A 19,991-nucleotide genomic window follows, 5' to 3' on the forward strand; every position below is an offset into this window, starting at 1 on the left:
ACACAATAAAATAACAACTACATGAATTTACAGTGACTCGCCCTAAGCTCTGCTCTCGCCGTCAACGTCGTTTCACGGGGACCAAAAACTCCAAAGTGCCGCCGCGGTGGCTCACTGATTATGGTGCTCGGCTGCTGACCCGAACCATGCGGTTTCGATCCCGGCCGCGGCGGTTGAATTTCGATGAAGGCGAAATTCTAGAGGCCCGTGTACTGTGCGATGTCAGTGCACGTCAAAGAACCCCAGGTCATCGAATTTTGCTCAGCCCTTCGCTACGGAGTCTCTCAGAGCCTGAGTCACTTTGGCATGTTAAATCCCGTAAAACAAACAAAAAATTTCTAAGTGGCTGAAGCAGCGCACCGATTGAAAGCTTCACATGAAGGTACCTGCCCTACTCAAGCAATGAAGCAGCGACAGGGTAGTAGCGAACGACTGCGAGCTTTTCTAATACGTGTTGTCGTGCAGCGGGGACACCTTATTGATTTTCGTGCATTCTGAACCCCACAGCACTCGTGTAATGAGTAGTGTATACCCTAGCTCAAACAAAATGAAAACAGGAATGTTGTACGTTTACTAAACACTTTGCTTTTGTGGCAAAGTGCTCGAATCCTACTAAAGTTAAATAATAAATTGTGACTCTGTCGATTTTATTAAGACTTCAATTGGGGCGCTAAAATCCCGAGCAAATTCCAAGATGATCTTCCAGACCAGAAAGATTTCATGTCTGTGCTCGATGGCGTTCGCACCATCGGGCTACACTTTTAATTATATTTAAAATATCCATGAAACAAACGCCGCCGCGGTGGCTCAGTGGCTATGGTGCTAGGCTGCTGACCCAAAAGACGCGGGTTCGATCCCGGCCGCGGCGGCTGGAATTTCTTTGGAGGAGAAATTCTAGAGGCCCGTGTACTGTGCGATGTCAGTGCACGTTAAAGAATCCCAGGTGGTCGAAATTTCCGGAGCCCTCCACTACGGCGTCTCTCATGCCTTAGTCGCTTTGGGACGTTAAACCCCATAAACCAACCAACCAACCAACCAACCATAAAACAAACGAGGGATTTGAAAAATTACCTAAGTGTTTTAGTGCATAAATAAATTTAGATTGCCTGTGGGCATAAGTGAAAACGTCAAATCTGGGTAGTGGCTATCGTTGAGCTTAACTTTTTCTGCATGTATAAACTTTCTAAATCTACCGATCTCTCGTGTATAGTAGTGTTTCCTCTTCACTTTAATGTTATGTCCATGTAATTTTTTACAACAGTCTCAGCCGCAAAACAGGCACTTGAATGTTGCCATTATCTTCTTGGTTTCGCAGGAACAACCATTTGCAACACGAAGGTTTGCAGAGAACGAGGTGAGAGTTTTTCTATGCGTTATAAAAAGTTTATCACAGAAAAAAACGAACTGCGTTTTGTGAATATTTATGCTTCCGTCGAAGCAACATTTCCCAAATTAGAGCTTAACTTAGCTGCGGTCGCACTTTGGAGCGTGCGGTATAATACTCGCTTTGGTCAACTATCTGTTGTTAGATTATATAGCACTATTTAGCTTCTTTAGCCACGATTTCCGTCTGTAATTTAAATAACGGCGGTGTCTGATGTACTGAAAACAGGAAGCCGATTGAATTTACTTTACCAAGATAATGCTACACATACAGTATGCTCAACAGGGGATTTTTTACGCTGTTCATTCGCTAATGTACCTACGCTGGCACATTGTCCGTTTAATAGCTGGACTGTGCTTTTCCGTCCGGTCGCCACCGTGCTAGTCAGGCGTAATATAGCTCTCCCAAGAAGAAGGTGGGGAAATAAGACTAAACGCCGTTAGAAGAAAAAATCCCACCAACGTAACTAGCCCTTTCTCATTGAACAGTGCCCGATCATTTACAATAATTTATTCATTCATTTTATTTGTTTTTCACAACATGATGTACACATTGTGAAAGGGGCCAAGAAGAAAAGCCGTTCCTTAACGGCTTGAAAAAAATCTTGCTCCCCCTGGCATTGACGGCAACGAAGCAACACAATCCAGGAACAAATTTACAGAACAAAATGTACAGAAATATACAGAAACAAACAAAATTATAACTTGGCATTTTTATGAAAGATATGGCGATAAGCTCATGGAACTGTCGAAGAATGAAGACAGTTATAATGAAACAGTGGCTAAATATCTGTATCTGTACAATCTGTCGTAAAATGAGCGTAGTGGTGACTAGAACGCGTAATTTTTCGTAACAAAGACCGAGTTTCCAATCTCAAGAGGCATCTAAGGCTGAATTTATTGCGCATTTATTATAAGATGTGCTCCGGAATTTCTGCAAATTTTATGTTCTAGTGACTACATGTGTCAACTTAATACTTGTTACATAGTTTTCAATCTCATATCATTTTTGAAAGAACTAATTTATTCCGTGGCTAAATGGCTTCTTCATGTTTATCAGTGTCACTGTATTGTTCAGCCTGTATAATATCTGGACTGATTCTATTTGAATACGATGCAATTATTCTTTTCTGCATCGTATTCAAATAGAATCGGTCCAAATATTATACGATGCAATTATTCTTTTCTGCGATGTCAGTGCACGTCAAAGAACCCCAGGTGATCGAAATTTCTGCAGCCCTCCACTACGGCGTCTCTCATAGCCTTAGTCGCTTTGGGACGGTAAACCCCAATAAACCAACCAACCATTTATTATTTTCTCTCTCTCTATGTTTCGCTTGATACGCCGCTCCCAGTGTTCTCTTTTCGCCACCACTTCAAACACAGCGATGGCCGAGTCGCGGGTTCTCTTGCGAGAAAATTGACTACGGGAGAAAAAGATAAAGCATAAAAATTAAGAAAACACGTTTTAGACTGCGTAAAACGACTATTTGAACCATAGGCGCCAAATGCGGGTAAGCTGGAGGGCTCGAGGAGAAGGGAGGGCAAATAAAAAAGAGAGGGGGTGCTAACTGCCCCCCCCCCCCGCCCCCCATCAGCAGAATGCGTAACCCATTGGTTACCAGAGATATCATTCGCGCGAAACGCAAGTTTCAAAGATTGCGCAAAATGAAAGCTGACTCAAACCACATCCGCGCATTACACGCCAGAGAATAAAAGCGTTAGTTGCGGCCACAAAAAAAAGAACTTTTAACTAAACTCGTAGTAGTTTTCTTAAATGTTCTCCTGAAAAATTTTGTCATTATCTTGACAAGAGAAAAGAAAAAAACAGATACAATTGACAGTGGGAACTGAACTGGTGGTAGAAAAATCTAACTAATATTGCAGACTACTAAATAATTTTTTTTAAAAGTACCAGTGTGCATCATTCCATAATCCTATCAAAACTATTTTCACAGACTGTGCATTCTTCAGCGTTACCAAGTGATTGGAAGGTGGACAAGGTGATGTCGATGTTTAAGGGCGGTGGCAAACTTTCTCCTGCTAATTACAGACCAATTTATTTACCGTTCTATGCAAAATCTATGAGCGCCTTATGTATTGCAATCTGGTTAATTTTCTAGGAAGCAACTCATTTTTTTTTCACCACATCAGCACGGTTTCCAGAAATCTTTTTCATTTGAGACACAGCTGACCTCTTTTACTAACGACCTCCGTGCAGCTATAGACTCGGCATCCTACATCGACTGCATATTCCAGGATTTTTACAAGACATTCGACCTTGTTACTTAGTTGGAAGCTTAGCAAATAAAACATTAAGTTCATCCTTTTAGTATGGATCGAATATTTTCTTTATCATAGCATCCAATTTGTAAATGCAAACAACTATGATTCACCTTCTGCAGTTTACTCTGGTGTACCCAAGGATCTGTGTTACGGTGTTTACTTTTCCTCATCTATATCAGCGATTTGCCTGACCAAATTAATTCTCTGAGGTTGTTTACTGATAACTGCATAATTTATAGAATAATTTCTTTTAATTGCGACTCCGCCTAATTTTATTTTTACAAGAACATTATCCGACTGGTTCAACATATGAAAAATGAGCCATTAAAATGAGCCATTGAGAAATAAATGTACAGCCATGAGAATCTCCCGCAGCACAGCTCCCGTTTCCACTAACGCTCTCGGCTACCAAATAGAAGCTATTTCACTAGAACACGCAACATCCTACAGATACTTAGGAGTTTATATAACCGATAATATGTCCTCGGAAACGGATATTATCCACATTCACAGCAATGCTAACCGCATGCTCGGTTATCTAAGGCGTAACTTCGCTCTGGCACCGTCCTTCCTAAAACCATCACTTTATAATCCCTCGGGCACCCAAAATTGAGATATGCATGCTCGGTGTAAGATCCCGGTCATAAATATATCGTTTAATCTTTCAAGTCGGTGCAAAATCGAAGCGCGAGATTCATACTTCATAACTACTCTCGTTTATCACTTGCGTCAATAATGAAATCTACTTTGAACCTTGCCCTTCTTTCATTGAGACGGAAAGTGTCTCGCTATTACTTTTGCACAAAATCTTTCGTCACCACCACCGTATTAAACTAGAGCTCCTACTCAAACCATCGTAGATCTCATCCCGTAGTGATCACCTTCCTAAAATACACGTTCCATCTCGTCGAACAAAGGCATTTTTTATTCATTTATTCCTAAGAAAAGCAACGAATGGAAACACCTGCCTACCTCAATTATAACTATTATCGGCACGTTCCTCTTCAAATCAGACATTCAAGAACATGTTTCCCAGTCATTTGTATTCCTCTCTATTCTGTTCTATCTTGTAAAAAAAATTGTTTGCTTTTATCCTAATGTGTCGTCGCACTTTTATTTTATGTTATACTCATGCATTCCACTCCCTTCAGTAATGGCCCCTGGACCCTAAAGTTCGTGAAATAAATAAATTAATTAAAAATTTAATCGGTGTTCTCACGAAACAATAGCCGAAAGGACGCACGTGACGAAGCATATTCTAGTGAAAGTTCTATCTATAGAATCAGTTTTATTCAAAGCAGCGCGTTTCAACGGCTCTTATATTTAGACGAGAAGAAAACTATGGGCCAAGTTAGTATGCCTACATGCGTTTTGAAAACATATGCTGCATAGATGTTCTCTTATTTGGAAACTATATTCCAATAATCACACTTAACTCATTGTACCACGAGACTGGCCCTCTACAAATGTTATACCTATTTTTATAAGTGTCAATTCAACAATTATGAATAACTATCAGCCTGTGTCGCTTTATTCCGGCTGCTACAAGGTTATGGAGCATGTAATTGCGAAACATAATTTTTTTAATCAAACACACTGCTTGCTGAATTACAGCATGCCGCAGCTAATTGAGACTACAAATGACCTTCAAAAAGCTATAGATGACCGTGGGCAGATTGATGTCATTTGTGTAAATTTTTGCGAAATCCTTCGACAAAGTTCCTCATAGGAAATTACTACTGAAACCGAAAAGGGCTGGCATTACAGGGGATGTTTTGAAATGAACTGAAGAATATTAAGCTAATCGTAAATAGGCGGTACGTGTTGACAGTGACCAGTCTGGCTTTTTGAATGTATATTCCGGTATGCCACAAGGTTCTGTGCTGTGGCCAGTGCTGTTTCAGGCTCACAATAATGATGTAGTTGCAGCTTTCGGACCTTCTGTAAAAACCAAACTATTTGCTAACGATCTCTTCATTTATGCACCTGCAACCTATGTGAAGATAGATTAACATTAAACAAAACCTTAAGGCTTATGCACTTTGGTACAATTAATGGTTAATGCAAATTATTCTAAAAAAATACACTTTTATCTATATATAACTGATAAGAAAAAGGCGATTGATTTTAGGTATAATATTGATGGTGCAACTTCGTTAATATTAGTAGTTTTAGGTATCTTGGGGTGCCAGTTTCTCATGATCTAACCTGGAGCAGCCATGTTGAATATGTATGTGTGGCGGCACGTAGGAAAGTTTGTTTTCTAATAGCAATGTGGGGTGGGCAGCGAAAGATATCAAACTGTTATCATACGAATCTCTGATACGGCCTTCCCTAGATATGTTTCAGTAATATACGCTCTTCACCAGAAAAAAAATATCAGCTGAAATAGAAAATATTTAAGGACAGGTGGCGTGATTCTGTTATTAGAAACGCAGGCGAACAGATTTAGTAACAGATATTAAACAGAATGTGGTCTGCAGTTACTACAAATCAGACGCAAAAAGTGGATACTCAAACCATTGTACCAAATCATTAAAGGTAGAATTAAAATGAAAAATAATATATATTTTCAACCTCTAGTTAGATTGCGCTCCTGCCCGAATCATCATAAAGCCGTTAGATGACACTTGACCTGAACTAACGTCTTCCATTCCTTATTTTCTCTCGATGCTACATAACTGTGAAACAAACTGCCCGCTTATGCCAAACAACCGTCAAGTGTTACGCCATTTATGAATGTCCTTGAAGACTACGTCTGAAAAGTAGATCCCTGTGCATGTGTATATATCTGAATGTCAGCAGTTTCTTTTATATATCGGGTAACTGGAGACTGGAGAGAATTGTCCAAAATTTTTTGTTTTCCTGTATTCTGCACTGGAAGTGCTTGATGTTTATCGTTTGGTTTTTGTTTTTTCCCTGAATGTAAGGACTTTCAGATGTTGGTTGGCAGTATTAATAAGCAATAATAAATAACGCCATGGTTGCAAAGCTAAATCAGCTATGTAACTTAGATTGGCGAAATGCAGCAACCACAGCATTAGCATAGCGTCAACGTTTTTGAAAGTTGAACAGCTTTGCGCTTAAAACGTAAACAATGCAATCACTTATCTCTCACTAAAAGAAAAGCGTTAAGAAAACTTCCGCACCAAGAAAGTAAACTTTCTTGTCTCTTGTGGAGATTTCCACCAAACAGCTTATTAATTCATTCATCCTTAATGACAACGGTTTTCCAGCAAAACTGTTAAAGAAGACCTTGAGCAAGACAGTGAGCCCTTGCGAGGACTTCTACGACTTCGTGTGCAAGGAATGGAAGAAATTTAATCCCCTTCCCAGTGACAAACCTACTCACGGGACGTTCAAGGAAGTCGCAGAGATAGTCACCAACGACTTGAGAGGTGAGAACCCTAGTATTACCAGAGGCCTTCAACAGTTTCTTGAACGCTATAGGAGAGCTTTGTGGGCTGCCAGGATTGGCCGCGTCGCAGCGTGCGGTCGCTTGGGGGCCAGCGGTGAATTCGCCTACTATTGGCAGCTATTTGACGCCCTGGCATCGTGACGAATTGACCCAGAACTTCTTCAGTTCACCCTTTGTAGTGCGTGCGAACTGTTGCGTGGGATCGCTACGCTGAATGCCGAGGGCAGTGGCGCAAAGCTTAACCGCTGCACCGGTACTCCAGGAGTGGTATGAGGACTCCCGGCGACATATGAATGTAGAGTAGAGAACTACCGCATATATGGGCATGAACTCATTAGCGGTATAGGGTCGTACCTTTAAAGCGGAGCTCAAGTCTCCCCTGTACCCACCCCCCGTTTGCTTCCTAACACTGCTTAAATATTAAAAGCGTGCCAAGTAAGTGACTCCGGCACTTCGGAGCTGCATGGAGATATGCAAAGCGCCCATGGATTGTTTGAGTGCGCAGTCGCCTTCTGTGTCTCGTTTTCCGAGAAAGCACAATGAAATATTTATTCTGCACACGTCGCGCATCTGTATGATACAATGCGCACCTAATAAATAGTTTTAAATGAATGCAAGCAGCGTGCGTTATACTCCTGCATTGCAGCGCCCCTGTGTTGGCTCCTCGTTAGCCGCTGCGCACCTAGCGGCAAAATCTGCCTTTATATCAAACATCCTTGGAAGTTTCAGCAGCACTAAGAAGGTAATGAAGGACTCTGGTATTACCGCTTTTTATTCTGTACAGCTTTCACAGCAATTTGAATTTTTATTGAACAAGCGTGGCGCAGCTATTGAAAACATTGAACTAAGTAAAGTTATGCATTTTTACAAAAGTTTTCCGGAGACAGCGATGTTGGCAGGCGTGAGTCTCGACATGAACTGTTTTGTTTCTTTGCTTACCGGCCTTCTCCTCAGGGCCGATTCCCCTCAGTTTTCGTGTTTCCTGCCTTCTCTCTATCACCTGCGCCTTCTCTATCGCGGCGCAGGAGGAGAGGAGAGGCATTGCTTGGCCAGCACAATAGCAATGCTCTAGCGCGGGCGCGTCTTCTCGGTGCAGTGCATATCTTATCTCTGCTCGCTTTTGCTGTAAAAATCTAGTACAGTGCTATCAGCAGAGTTGTCTTATTCAGCAAAGCGCCTTAGGAAATTTAGTACGGCGCGATTTTTTTTACCAAATTTCAATATTCATTGAGCTAGTCGCGGATTGGGTATCACATCACAGCTGCAGTAGAGACAGCAGTTGACCAGTGATCGCATGGGCTCAAGTTTAAGCTTTGATGTCTGCTAGTCCGGGTCGCTGTAGAGCCTAAGAAATGGACCAGCGTACAGAAGGTGATCATTGATAAAATGAGTCCAAAAAACTGCTTAAGACATGTCCTCACGCCTTGACTCTCACAATCAGAGCAGATGTCGCTTGTGTCCTCCTGCGGTAAAACGCTGTCGGAGGACAAATTCTGTGCTCGCCAAGTTGGTCACACGAGCACCCGTGGCGTAGTCTAAAAAAATTGTAAGCAAAAACTTCATTTCTTGCGTCATGATAATTTTGCTTCAGGGTTTTTTTTAAATCGGACTCAACCTAATCACATGAGCTTTAGAGGGAAAATAAAAAGGGGCTTATGACTATGCATTTTTGGTAATACCTTGTTCACCTCTCTGTCAACATAGAAAATCTTTGGCAAATTGTATTTGCCCTAAAATCTTGTCTGTGTTCCCTTACTTAACTGTCGACGGTAAATCTTTCATTTAGAAGAGTGAGTTTTTATTTCGCGGTTAGCCTGAGCATTGTCTGTCGCCGGTGGCAAAATGACCGCCGATGCTTGATACATCCAATTTCTGTTCCAGAAATTCTAACCAAGCTATCACAACGTGAAGGGAAGAAACAAAGCATCACTGACAAACTTGAAATTGCGTACAAATCTTGCGTAGCGAACGGTAAGCGGAATGAATGCACACTAGTTACTTAAAGAGGGCTATGATGTCTCGGTTGTTTCCTATTATACTCTCAAACAAAGCAGCACTTACGTATTATATGCTCCACAAGCGGTTCCATAATACATGCAAGGCACATCGCCAAGATTGTTTCTGGCCTTAGCAGTTACTGTTACATATTCGACAAAAAATTACTTTATATATCTTGCCTGAAGCGACCTAAGCTCAAAGAAATGTAACAGTAGCCACGGGGGATGAGTGATTAGGCGCTCGGCAGCTGGCCCGAGGGACGCGGGTTAAATCTCCGCCGCGGCAGTCGAATTCCGATGGAGGCGAAATTCTATCTAGAAGTCCGTGTACTGTGTGATGTCAGTGCGCTTTAAAGAACTCCAGGTGGTCGATATTTCCGGAGCCCTACTCTACGGCGTCCCTAGCAGCCTCAGTTGCTATGGGACATTAAATCCTTAAAAACCAAACCAGAAATGTAGTTGGGAAGGGTCCTGCGTCACTGGACGCGCTGTTCAGTAACAATCGGCGTGCTTATTTGAATTACTGTGTGGTAAACTTCTGCCGCCCCGGTAGAGCACTGAACTTGTGACGTAATCCGCTGCAGCTCAAAGCGATTACGTTCACTGGTGAGCCCGATCGACTGCCGTCATTTGCAATAGAAATACGAGAATTTTGTTGAGAACACAATTTTTTTTTCATATCTCTGAAGTAGCGAACACTTAGCCCTTTGCCACATAATTTCCAGAAATAAACTGGCACCTCAAGGACGCTCCTACAGATGATATTGTGACGAAGACGAAGCTGGCAGTGGCGCGGGACGGAGCGCCCGCGCTAGGCCAGCGGCCATTAAATCATCTCATAGCCATCGTTCACCACGTCTCATTCTTCGGCTGGCCGCCGCGTAACATTTGGTGTGAGGTGCTGGGGTCCCTTCATCGCCATCCTGGTCACGGAGCTTCGGTGTCCTGGGCCTGCCGTGGACTTCGGCCGTGAGTACCTGGTCAGCGCCGCACGGCCGTGCCCCAGCCCGCCCGACCTGAACCGACCTCGCCGCTCACCCCAGCCCCGTGCCCCGCCCGGACCACACTACACGACGACCCAAGACCCGACGGACCCAAGACCCGACGGACCCAAGACCCCACCGACCCAAGACCCCACTGACCTAAACGTGAAGACGCCGCCCCCTGTCCCCGCCGTTCGGTGCGTCCAGAGACCTCGCGCGCCAGCTCCTGGCACCCTACGGCGCGGATGCTTCGTGGACCGGGACTCCTTCACTCATCTTTCGATCATCTCATCCACTGTGGCGGCCAGCACTGCACCATCTTCTACATATTTTCCGATCCTCCACTCAAGACCATCGCCATTTCGCCGTCTGTTCGTCACCGATCGGGACGATCGCTCTGAGGCCCCGGGTAGTGTGACGAAGACGAAGCTGGCAGTGGCGCGGGACGGAGCGCCCGCGCTAGGCCAGCGGCCATTAAATCATCTCATAGCCATCGTTCACCACGTCTCATTCTTCGGCTGGCCGCCGCGTAACAATATTGTCAGAAATCACGTGGTCGCAGCGGAGCAACAGGAATTGGGAACCAGCGTAGCAGGCATTCCCAATTAAACCGCCCATGCTGTGCTTGCGCGCCCATCACACGCCGCTCATCTTTATTTTTCTCTTCTTCAAAGCGTGCAACTTCGTGCCGGCTGTAACCACTGGTTTCAGCGCCTATGTCGTGCGGCGTACATGCTAGGCTAGTGCAAACTCTTCTTGTGGACACTGAAAAGCTCCGACATCGAATGGCACAGCCGGCTGACTTCGTGGGTACTCATTAGAAGTAGCTCTGTTGACACGTGTTTAACGAGGATAGCTTAGCAGCGCCTCGCAAAATGAGCTAAGCGTGATCACGATTTCGAGCACGAAATACTGAGTACAGGAATTCAGTTCTATAATACAGGCTACTGAAGGGGCGGTTTGTCGGCAGTTTCTGCCAAAATGTGTTAGCAGCTGAGATAGATTCAAGGCTCGACATAATGGCAGGTTGCCATCGAAAGTGCGTGCTCGTCTGACGCAGACATGCAGCGCTGATGCATTCGTACGAGGCAGAGAACACGACTGATATCAAAACATCAAAATGGAATGTGGTCGGGAACATTCTGCAAAGGTTTTTTCTCAATCAATCAATCCTTTCCAACTACGGCGGTGGAACCAGGCAATATACGTCGTTCGCCAGTTGCTGGCTCTTGCGTCACAAACAGACCAGGTCAGAAGCAAAAATCCAAAGTAATTAATGGAAATATAGCTGGGAAATACAATAATAGATCTAAGGTTGGGTTCATGTGCCTCCAAATGATACGAAAGTTATCATGCCTGAAAGTTTGTACAACACATATTGAAAACCATGTCAAAAAGCGAAAGGAGCACCTCACATCTGTGACAACCAGAAGTACATTTAGGTGATAAAGCAGCAGTAGCAAAGAACAAAATAAGTGAATACACATTGATTTTAAACAACAGTAGACAAATGAAAATCAACAGGAATGCAAGCATCAGGTATGGTTTTGATTTGTCGGCGCCGCTATAGCGTTGATCTCATAGCTCGTCGTTGTTGGTCAGCACGAAGAGCGTAGAAATAGGTTTTCAACTCTGATTTCATTTCATTTCATTTTATTGCCTTGAAGACCCACGAAGGGTATTTTATAAGGGGTGGGTACATATATTTTGGTGAGCAAGTGTTAATACGACGAAACATGACTGGTAGCATTATTGGCAAAGTTGGATGACCACATGATCGCTGCGATGTCGTTGTCTAGGTCGTTCCAGTCTGCTGCAGTACGGGAAAAATGTTCAGCGAAAGCTCATTGCATCAAAAAAATAGTATTTGTTTTCTAAATAATTTTATCCTGCACAATAAAACACATGGACAGTTTCACCTTCAGTGCTGGAATAACGAAGGATTTGTTCTTTAGCGCAAATTGAGTTTTGCTTTTGATGTTATCTATGCCTATGCACAAAAAAGCTACCGGAATAGCGAAGAAATCAGCTTGCCTCATTGCTTATCGTGACGCTATTCTGGGTGAATATTATGAAAATGTGCCTATACTTACGGGTAGGTAAAGACCTGTGCAGCGCTAAGAAGAATTCAGCAACCAGAGGCTTAATGAACACTCATGGACGCCCACTCTAACTGTCGCCTTTTTCAAGAGCCTCGGTAGTCACTTCGCTGACGTCTGGTAACACTAGTCCCCGTGGCAAATACACCGTCCGCGTGAATGCAAGGCGGGCGAGGGGGAGTGGAAGTTGTCGGCTTTGAGACAATAAATTTTAACTGCTTAAGAAATTGGTATAATGAACGGGGACATGTGACACAGCCGTGTATTCACGTAGGTAACACCAGTCAGTGCGCGCAAGACACGGTGAGGCCCCACGCAACGAGGCAGAAGTTTTTGCACAAGCCCACTCGGTGAGGCGGAAGACAATGACGAGGGGTCCTGGCCAATAGTGGACATCATAGTTATTACTGTCGTAACGGCGGTTTTAAGAACCTTGGAAGGCAGAAAGACACAGACTAGCAACGTGGTCGGTGGCGTCGACTCGGGCGATGATATCATGAGCATAAGTGCTCACGGAATCGGCGGCGAGCAGTATGGTGTCGAAGGGCGGAGTGAGACTCGTACAAAGAGAAAATAGAAGGGCGAGTACCCAGCGGCATCATGGCGAGAAGAATTATACGGGAAAGTCTCAAATAGTCGGCAGCATCTCAATTTCAGTGATCAATGGAAATATACATAGTGAGCTTGGCTGTGAGATTGTGGTTCAGACCTTCTGTAAGGCCGTTCGTCTGAGATGGATAAGCCATGGGAAATTTCTGCAGGAGAAAGCAGCGGCCACGGTCGATGAGCATTTGACGAAGGGCGCCATGGTGGAGTAAGACGTCGTACAAGGAAGCCAGCCTTGTCACTCTCGGTTGGTGGCGAGGGCGCATGTGAAGGCGTTCCGCAGGGTACTCGTGTAATCACCGGCGACGTCGATGCACATGTTAACTGAGGCGGCGGAAATCCAAAAAGGTCTAAGCACATCCGGTGGCTGAGTGGTTAAGGCGCTCGGCTACTGAGTCGAATTCCCGGGTTTGAACCCGTCCGCGGCGGCCGCGTTTCGATGGAGGCGGAACGAAAAATGCGACCGTGCGCTGTGCGATGTCAGTGCATTTTTGAAAGATCCCCAGGTGGTCAAATTATTCCGAAGGCCTACACTACGACACTTCTTTCTTCCTTTCTTCTCTGAATCCCTCCTTTCTCGCTTTCCTTACGGCAGAGTTTGGGTGTGTACCGAGATGTGACACAGTTACTGGGCTATTTTCTATTCCCATTCCTCAAAAACCAATTTCCCAATTTGGAAGGGTTTTACGAACAACACGAGAAAATAAAGTGGCCGTGTTGCCCGTTGGTTGCAAATGTACGGAAGGCAGAACCTAGGGCTTCTTCCGGAGTTCACGGCACTCGAAAACGGCTACGTAGCATTGTAAGAAGCGACAGAAGCAATGCCTGAGAAAATGCCGGCGAACGCGGGCGTATGCGCGAGCGACACTAAGGCGATCAGCTGTGGGGCGTAATGGAGCTGTTCGACGATGACAAAGCGCTGATTTTGGGGAAGACAAGCAAGAGCTCTGCGCCATCAGGTTGCATATTGCAGCACTATAGCGTGCTCTCGTTAATTACGAAAATAGCGAGGGAACATTCAGGGTGGTCGGCGTTGAGACAGTCGATGATGAAGCATTGGGTTGGATTCATCCGACATTCATCGGCAATGAGGGAAAACTCTGTGATAGACGAGACAAGGCCGCCACAGGCATATTCTGTAGAGGAAGGAGGATGAACGGGATGACGAACAGGCAGTCTGTGCGTTTCGTGGTATCGACCATGTCTCTGGACGGCGGAAAATGTACAACCTTTAAAGAGCAGCGCCCAGCTCCCAAGCGCAGACTACAGACACACACTCTCCCCTGACCCCTTAACCTAGCCCACTATCATCCCTCCTTCCCCACTCCGGCATGCGCTGTATGCCCATAACCCTTCGCCTCTTCCCTCCACATCATTTCCCTCGTTCCGCCGGACCCTTCCCCGCGGGACCTAGAGAGCCTGAAGACCTGGGAGGACTGGGAGACCCTGCTGCGCTCGGAGGACCCGGCCGTGCAGACCATCGCCACCGGCCGGGCTGCCAGTGTTATGGACCTTAGGAACATAAACACTTGAGTGCAGTGGGGTCGTGCGGGGACCCTGAGGCGTGCCCCGAATTCCTGTGTAAATAAAGTTTTTTTTCTCTCTCTCTCCCAAGCCGACCAGTCGGGTCCTTGAAGGAAGAGAACCATTGTAAAGCTTGGCGTTTGGTAAATGAATGATCGGCCAAAAACGTAAGGGCGGAATTTCGCAAGGGACCAAACGACCGCCAGGCACTCCCGCGTTGTGATGGAATAGCTCTCCTCCGGTTAAGAAAGGAGGCGGTTTGCATGGGCAATCACGCAGTGGTAGTCGCGTTGCCACTGAGCAAAGATGGCGCTAATCCAATGGTCAATGGCATAAGTGCAAAGTTCCGTAGATGTAGATGGGTGGAAGGGCAACAAATTAGATTGGTTGGTGAGGCTTGATAAAGCGTCAGCTTGCTCTGGGCCCCAATGGAATGGAACCTCTTTCCTCAGAAGATTGGTGAGAAAGCGGGCGTCTTCCGCAAAATCACCGAGAAACCGGCGAAAATAAGAACACAGCCCGATGAAACAGCCGACATCACTGGGCGAACATAGACTGGGGAAATCATTGACGGCGCGAACTTTGTCGGGACCGGGCTTAACACCAGCAAGCATTAAACAAGTTGCCCAGGACTTCAAAAGAGTTAAGTGCTGGGCTAGTTCGTTGTCAGACTAATGAAAGGACTCTAGAGCCGAGACGTACAACATACAATAAAGTAGTCAAGACGGGCGCTTAGTCACAACTGTTTAATGAGGCGAAAGCGATCGACATTATATACCCTCCCAAAATTATAGCGCATATGCACACGTACACGGCAACCGGCAAAGGCAACCATGGGGTCTTATCATAGCGTGCGTGAAAGTAATTTCCTCTTAGCCTCACATAGATTAGCCAAACTGTCACTGACCCAGTTTGAAGGCGCATTTATAATTCAAAAGGCTTCGAAAGTTTCATGAGCTGTTTGTCGTCTGCCTCTCCCAGAATACTCACATCACGTAACCGTGGTATACAGCTGGTGCAAGCCCTGCAGTGTTCAAGAAGTCGCTGACCTTCATTATTTTTTTTATATTTCTTGCATGTTGCCTAAGTCGGTCGTTCGCGCAATGCTCCTCAGACCAATGTAGGATTTTTCGCAAGCCAAGGGAATCTCGTAGATGACATCGGTGGCACAAGCCGTCGTATAACTTGCGAAAACGAAAAGGTTGGCGGTCTGAAGAGGTATGGTCAGAGGTTTCGTAAAATGGTCCAAGAATTAAAGTCAAAAGATCGATTTTTATGACTTTAATTATAGCAATTTTTGCTTCTTAGGCTTAACCTTAATGCCATGCATTTACGACGACACTCGCAGAGACTGAAGCGAAAATAGAGTTCCTTATTTACCTCTAGAAGTAATTGTTATACGCGGGCATGTGATTCTACCCACCAAATGTCTTTGAAAGCCTCATGAATGCTAAAACGAGAGCATTACATAATCTACATCCTTAATGGTGTATCTTACATTCTCGCCCAACAGAGAATCCTGACAGGAGAAGCTTCAATCAGTTGAAAAAAATCCTAGCCAAGAATGGCTTCAAGGCCTGGCCGTTAGTCAGAAAGAACCAGAAATTATTTCACGATTTCAAAGACGTCCTCCTTAAGACAGGCATGGCGCCTCTGTTCAGCGTGTCTGTCACGAGGGACATGAAGGACTTATCATCCAACATTATCAATGTAAGTAATCCTTACCAATAACAAGAAAGCGAACGCTTATGAACAACGCCGTAAGATATACATTAACGGTAGCTTTTCTCCTAACAACGAACAGAATGTAATTTTTCGTCAAACATGATTTACAGGCGCATCATAGAGAAGGCAGTAGGATTTCACCGAAAACAGCGCGCTTACACGGGACAGAAAAAGAGGACACGACACACACAGCACTGTGTGTGCAGTACGATTTCTCCCTTGCATCCGGCAGAGGCCGCCCATCTAGTTGTGTTTCCGCACTCTACGCCATTTTCACTTCGTGTTTTGCGAAATATGGATTGCCGTATCTCACCGGCCATAGTCATTTGTTGAGAAATCATTCTTGCACTGCACCCGAGAGCAGTAGAGTTAGTAGGGCAGAATAAAGATATCAAGATTTATTTAGGCAGGCTAGTGGAAGGACTAAAGTATGCGGACGTGTAAGCCGCGGAAAAAAAACAACCTTTGGCTGAAGCTATCGCATAATTATAGAATATAAGTACTTTACTTAGTCAGTAGTTTTAATCACGAAATCATCACGGGAGGGCAGACATGGTGCTTCTACATAACTGACGGAGTAAATCTCCTGTTTTGAGTAAACTGTGCCTCCTTTTAATTTCTGTCTTTATGACGCTGGATGCAATGTGTTCATCGTTTGCAAGTTCCCTTTCTTAAGATTAGCTTCTTGGTTGCCCTAGCTATCGCAGCGCAGATGAAACATGTTTAATAATTCAGGAATTCAAATCTTTTTAGCTCGCATAAAAACAAGGGAGAACGCTATATGGACGATCCCGTACATTTGATTATCCTGAGGCAAGCACTTAGAAGTCTTGGAGGATATAACTGCTGTTTAAACACTCGCAGCGTATGTTGAATAGAGCGTCATAAGGTTTAAGCAGTGAATCTGTTTACGTGAAATCCTTCTTTTCATTGGGTGCTTGAGTGCTTGTGAAACCCAGACAATAGTGCCAGAAAAGTGTAGCAACTATTATTTGTCGCCTTATGTTAATTTTTATCGGGAAACATTAAATGACAGATGGCGTTGAGATATCGAAGGCATGCACTTTTTGTTTCATTTTTAAGTGGTACCAAATACTTATTGTTACCGTTGTGAGAAAACATCGACGATCGTTAATTTTTCACAGTATTGCGAGGAGAAAAAAGCAATAAGACGCAGGTTAATTTCATTTGATACGATAAGAAAAGGAGCGAAAACCTCAGCCTAACCCGCCTTTCGGCACCCATGAAAGCGTAAGGTGCCGACAAGCTACACAGAATGCTCGAAAAGAACGCTAATGCCGATTCTTCAGTTTTTGGACAAAGCACTGTTTCTGGACAAAAAGTGAGACATGAGTCTACGTTTCTGCTTTCAGCTTGACCAAATATCATTCCCTCTGCTGGGAAGAAACGAGCTCATAAAACCCCACAAGTCTGCCTACAGAAGAATCGTTGAAGCTTACAAGACCCTCTTGCAAACGGCCTTCATTATCATGAGACCGAAAATGAACCAACGGAAGGCCAAAGAGCTTGCCGAAGAAGTATTCGCTTTCGAAAGCGAAGTAGCCAAGGTAAGGTAGAAAAATTAGGACATCGTCGTGAAGCTGTAGCCTGTCATAATGCGATTCCGCGATATTTGCATGGGAGGCTAGGTTATGCTTCTTCAATTTTTGCATGAGTTCCTGATATGGAAAGGCAGCTGCGCTCGTGTTTAAGAAGCTAGTTCAATTAGAAAAAAAATTAAATTAGACAGGGAAATGCATTCGTGGCCTTGCAAGATGTGTTAGCGTTTTCTGGAAGCACTGGATGTCAGTGGTATATTCCACTAAGAACTCTCGGGCCATATCATTTAACAGGAAATAAATTTAAGCACTGCCTTCAAGGGTTCTGCGTAATTCATCGTGAAAGACAGAAAAGGTCCCATTCAAAGCTGTCAAAATGGTACTGCGACTGACGGTCGGAACCATGCGTACAGCACCGTTTTGAAAAATCAGGAGCACGCATAAGGTTCGGCTTAGGAGTAGACGCGATAGCGCCTTGTGCTGCTTTTTTGTCTTTTTATTCCTTTTTGTTTCTCATTTCTCAACTGTTGCGGATTCACAATCTCATTAGTGATGATGGATATCGATTGCAATCAAAATTACCGATAGTAATAACCGATTATCCATCATCAATTACTACTTAGTTTCCACTGCACGACATACTACGTCACTACATACCCATACACAAACACACCAATTGTTTCAGTACAATTAAGCGCCAAGCGTTCCAGCCAGAATGCCGGCAATTTTATTTTTCTGTATTTTGATTTCGGCAATTGCGGGATTTTTCCCGACTAAAACCGGACGACGGCCGACGCTGAGTTTTCTTTGGAACGAGGTCCTAACGCAATCGCGTAATACGTAAGCTGACAAGTACGACGCATTAGAGCAAATTTCCTAAGAAGGGTGAAGGTCTTCTTAAAAGCCTTTCTTTCAGGATAAAAAAGAAACAGAGAACGCCGTTTGCTATGATATTGTAACCAGAGCTTTTCGCTCAGACAAGTTGCGACACTTTCCATGCCGTCCATCTTCTACTTTCGCGGGTATTTATACTGCCTGTAACCTATCATTGACAGTGCTCACGAGCGCCAACGTCGCGTCCTTAACGGCGGACGTAGCACATTCTGTATTGCCGCGGGTTTCCTGTGGAGCGTGATGGAACGCAGAAGCGCTTGATGAACTCTCCTATGTTTCCAACTGCACGAAGACTGCGAGAACCAAAGCCCTCACTAAGCTGTTAAGCAGGCGAAGGTAGGGAAATCAGGGGCTTCTTGTGGCACACATATGAATTGCCCACAGTCACCGAAACCAACGAAAGGATAGGGAATGTTGCTACATTTAAGTGCGCCAGTACTAAGTCAGTTATGTCAGTTATGTAACAAGTCAGTTATTTATTATGTTGTGGTCAGTAGCACATAACCAACTAAGGCATAATGCGCCAAGTGCAAGGTTTAATGTGCCTGCTCGCTGTAGAAGTCGGATGTGGTATCGCATGAATATGAAAAACTCGCACCTTTGACGACCGGTGCCGCCGAGAATTTATTCTTAGCGATCAGGCTATTTCAGCCTTAAATTAATGAAACTTACTCGTTCACCCCAATCGCTAAAAAGTATAGATTGTTACATTAAAAAGAAAGCAATATTTTACCAAGCTGTGCCCAATCTACAAGCTTTCCAGTAAATTATAAGAATTAAGCTTCTCGCAACAACTTGTTTAACTATATTACTGAAGTTATTTTCCAAAGATCATATCTGAGTAAACGACAGAAAACTGGACATTCATATTATTCTTTTTGACATTGACGTGCGAAGGCCCTCCTCGTTTTTATAACCTAGCGCAGCGATGTTAAAAAAATTAGCGGCGGTTCAACTACGGATGAACCTGGTTAGAGAGTGAAAACTACGGCGTATCGGGCAACTATAGGTGGTCTTGCGTCTGTAACGTTGAGTCGAGGCACCCACCATGCCACCCTGGCAGGTGGCAGTTATGGCTGATCGGACGAGTTTGTTCGCCCAATTAATGCTTCCGCCTGTTGCAGCAGTGCCGCATGTCTACCACAACGTTGTCAGCGCTAACGCATGCAGCCCACATCTCTACATCACGCCACGTATCTATAAGCGTGATTCTGACGTCCACTGAACAAGGGAGCCAGTTATGCGCACTTCGTTTCCTTAAAATCATCGGACAGCAAAACGTTCTCCACGCCAGTGCCAACGAACACAATGAACGCTGACCGCCCATGGCTTCAGTTCCGCATTTCTGGCACAACGTCGTCAGTGCCAACGCATACAGCGCACAACTGTCATTACCGCCTTATATGGGCCTCTGCTCATCAAGGGATGGCAGTAAACGAGGCAGGAGACGTAGCCGCCCGCGCGCTCTCTCAGCGGGAGTTTTCTCCTCCCCCCCCCCCCCCCCCCCCCGATCAGGA

The 19,991-nt window shown here is 44.7% G+C and overlaps 1 protein-coding gene across 1 annotated transcript in view; it reads left to right on the plus strand.

Annotated features, from left to right (window-relative positions):
• The window catches only part of LOC149334065 (neprilysin-1-like), a 68,652-nt gene that overhangs the window by 16,632 nt on the left and 32,029 nt on the right, over nt 1-19,991 (plus strand). Inside the window, exons 3-7 of the mRNA XM_089557852.1 lie at nt 1,316-1,354; nt 6,906-7,067; nt 8,969-9,058; nt 15,810-16,006; nt 17,395-17,589. Coding sequence (XP_089413978.1) covers nt 1,316-1,354; nt 6,906-7,067; nt 8,969-9,058; nt 15,810-16,006; nt 17,395-17,589 — 683 coding nt within the window. The remainder of the gene's footprint in view (nt 1-1,315; nt 1,355-6,905; nt 7,068-8,968; nt 9,059-15,809; nt 16,007-17,394; nt 17,590-19,991) is intronic.

This window comes from Amblyomma mixtum, chromosome 8 (genome assembly GCF_055824585.1).
Source record: "Amblyomma mixtum isolate Tamu chromosome 8, ASM5582458v1, whole genome shotgun sequence".
NCBI classification, from domain to species: domain Eukaryota; kingdom Metazoa; phylum Arthropoda; class Arachnida; order Ixodida; family Ixodidae; genus Amblyomma; species Amblyomma mixtum.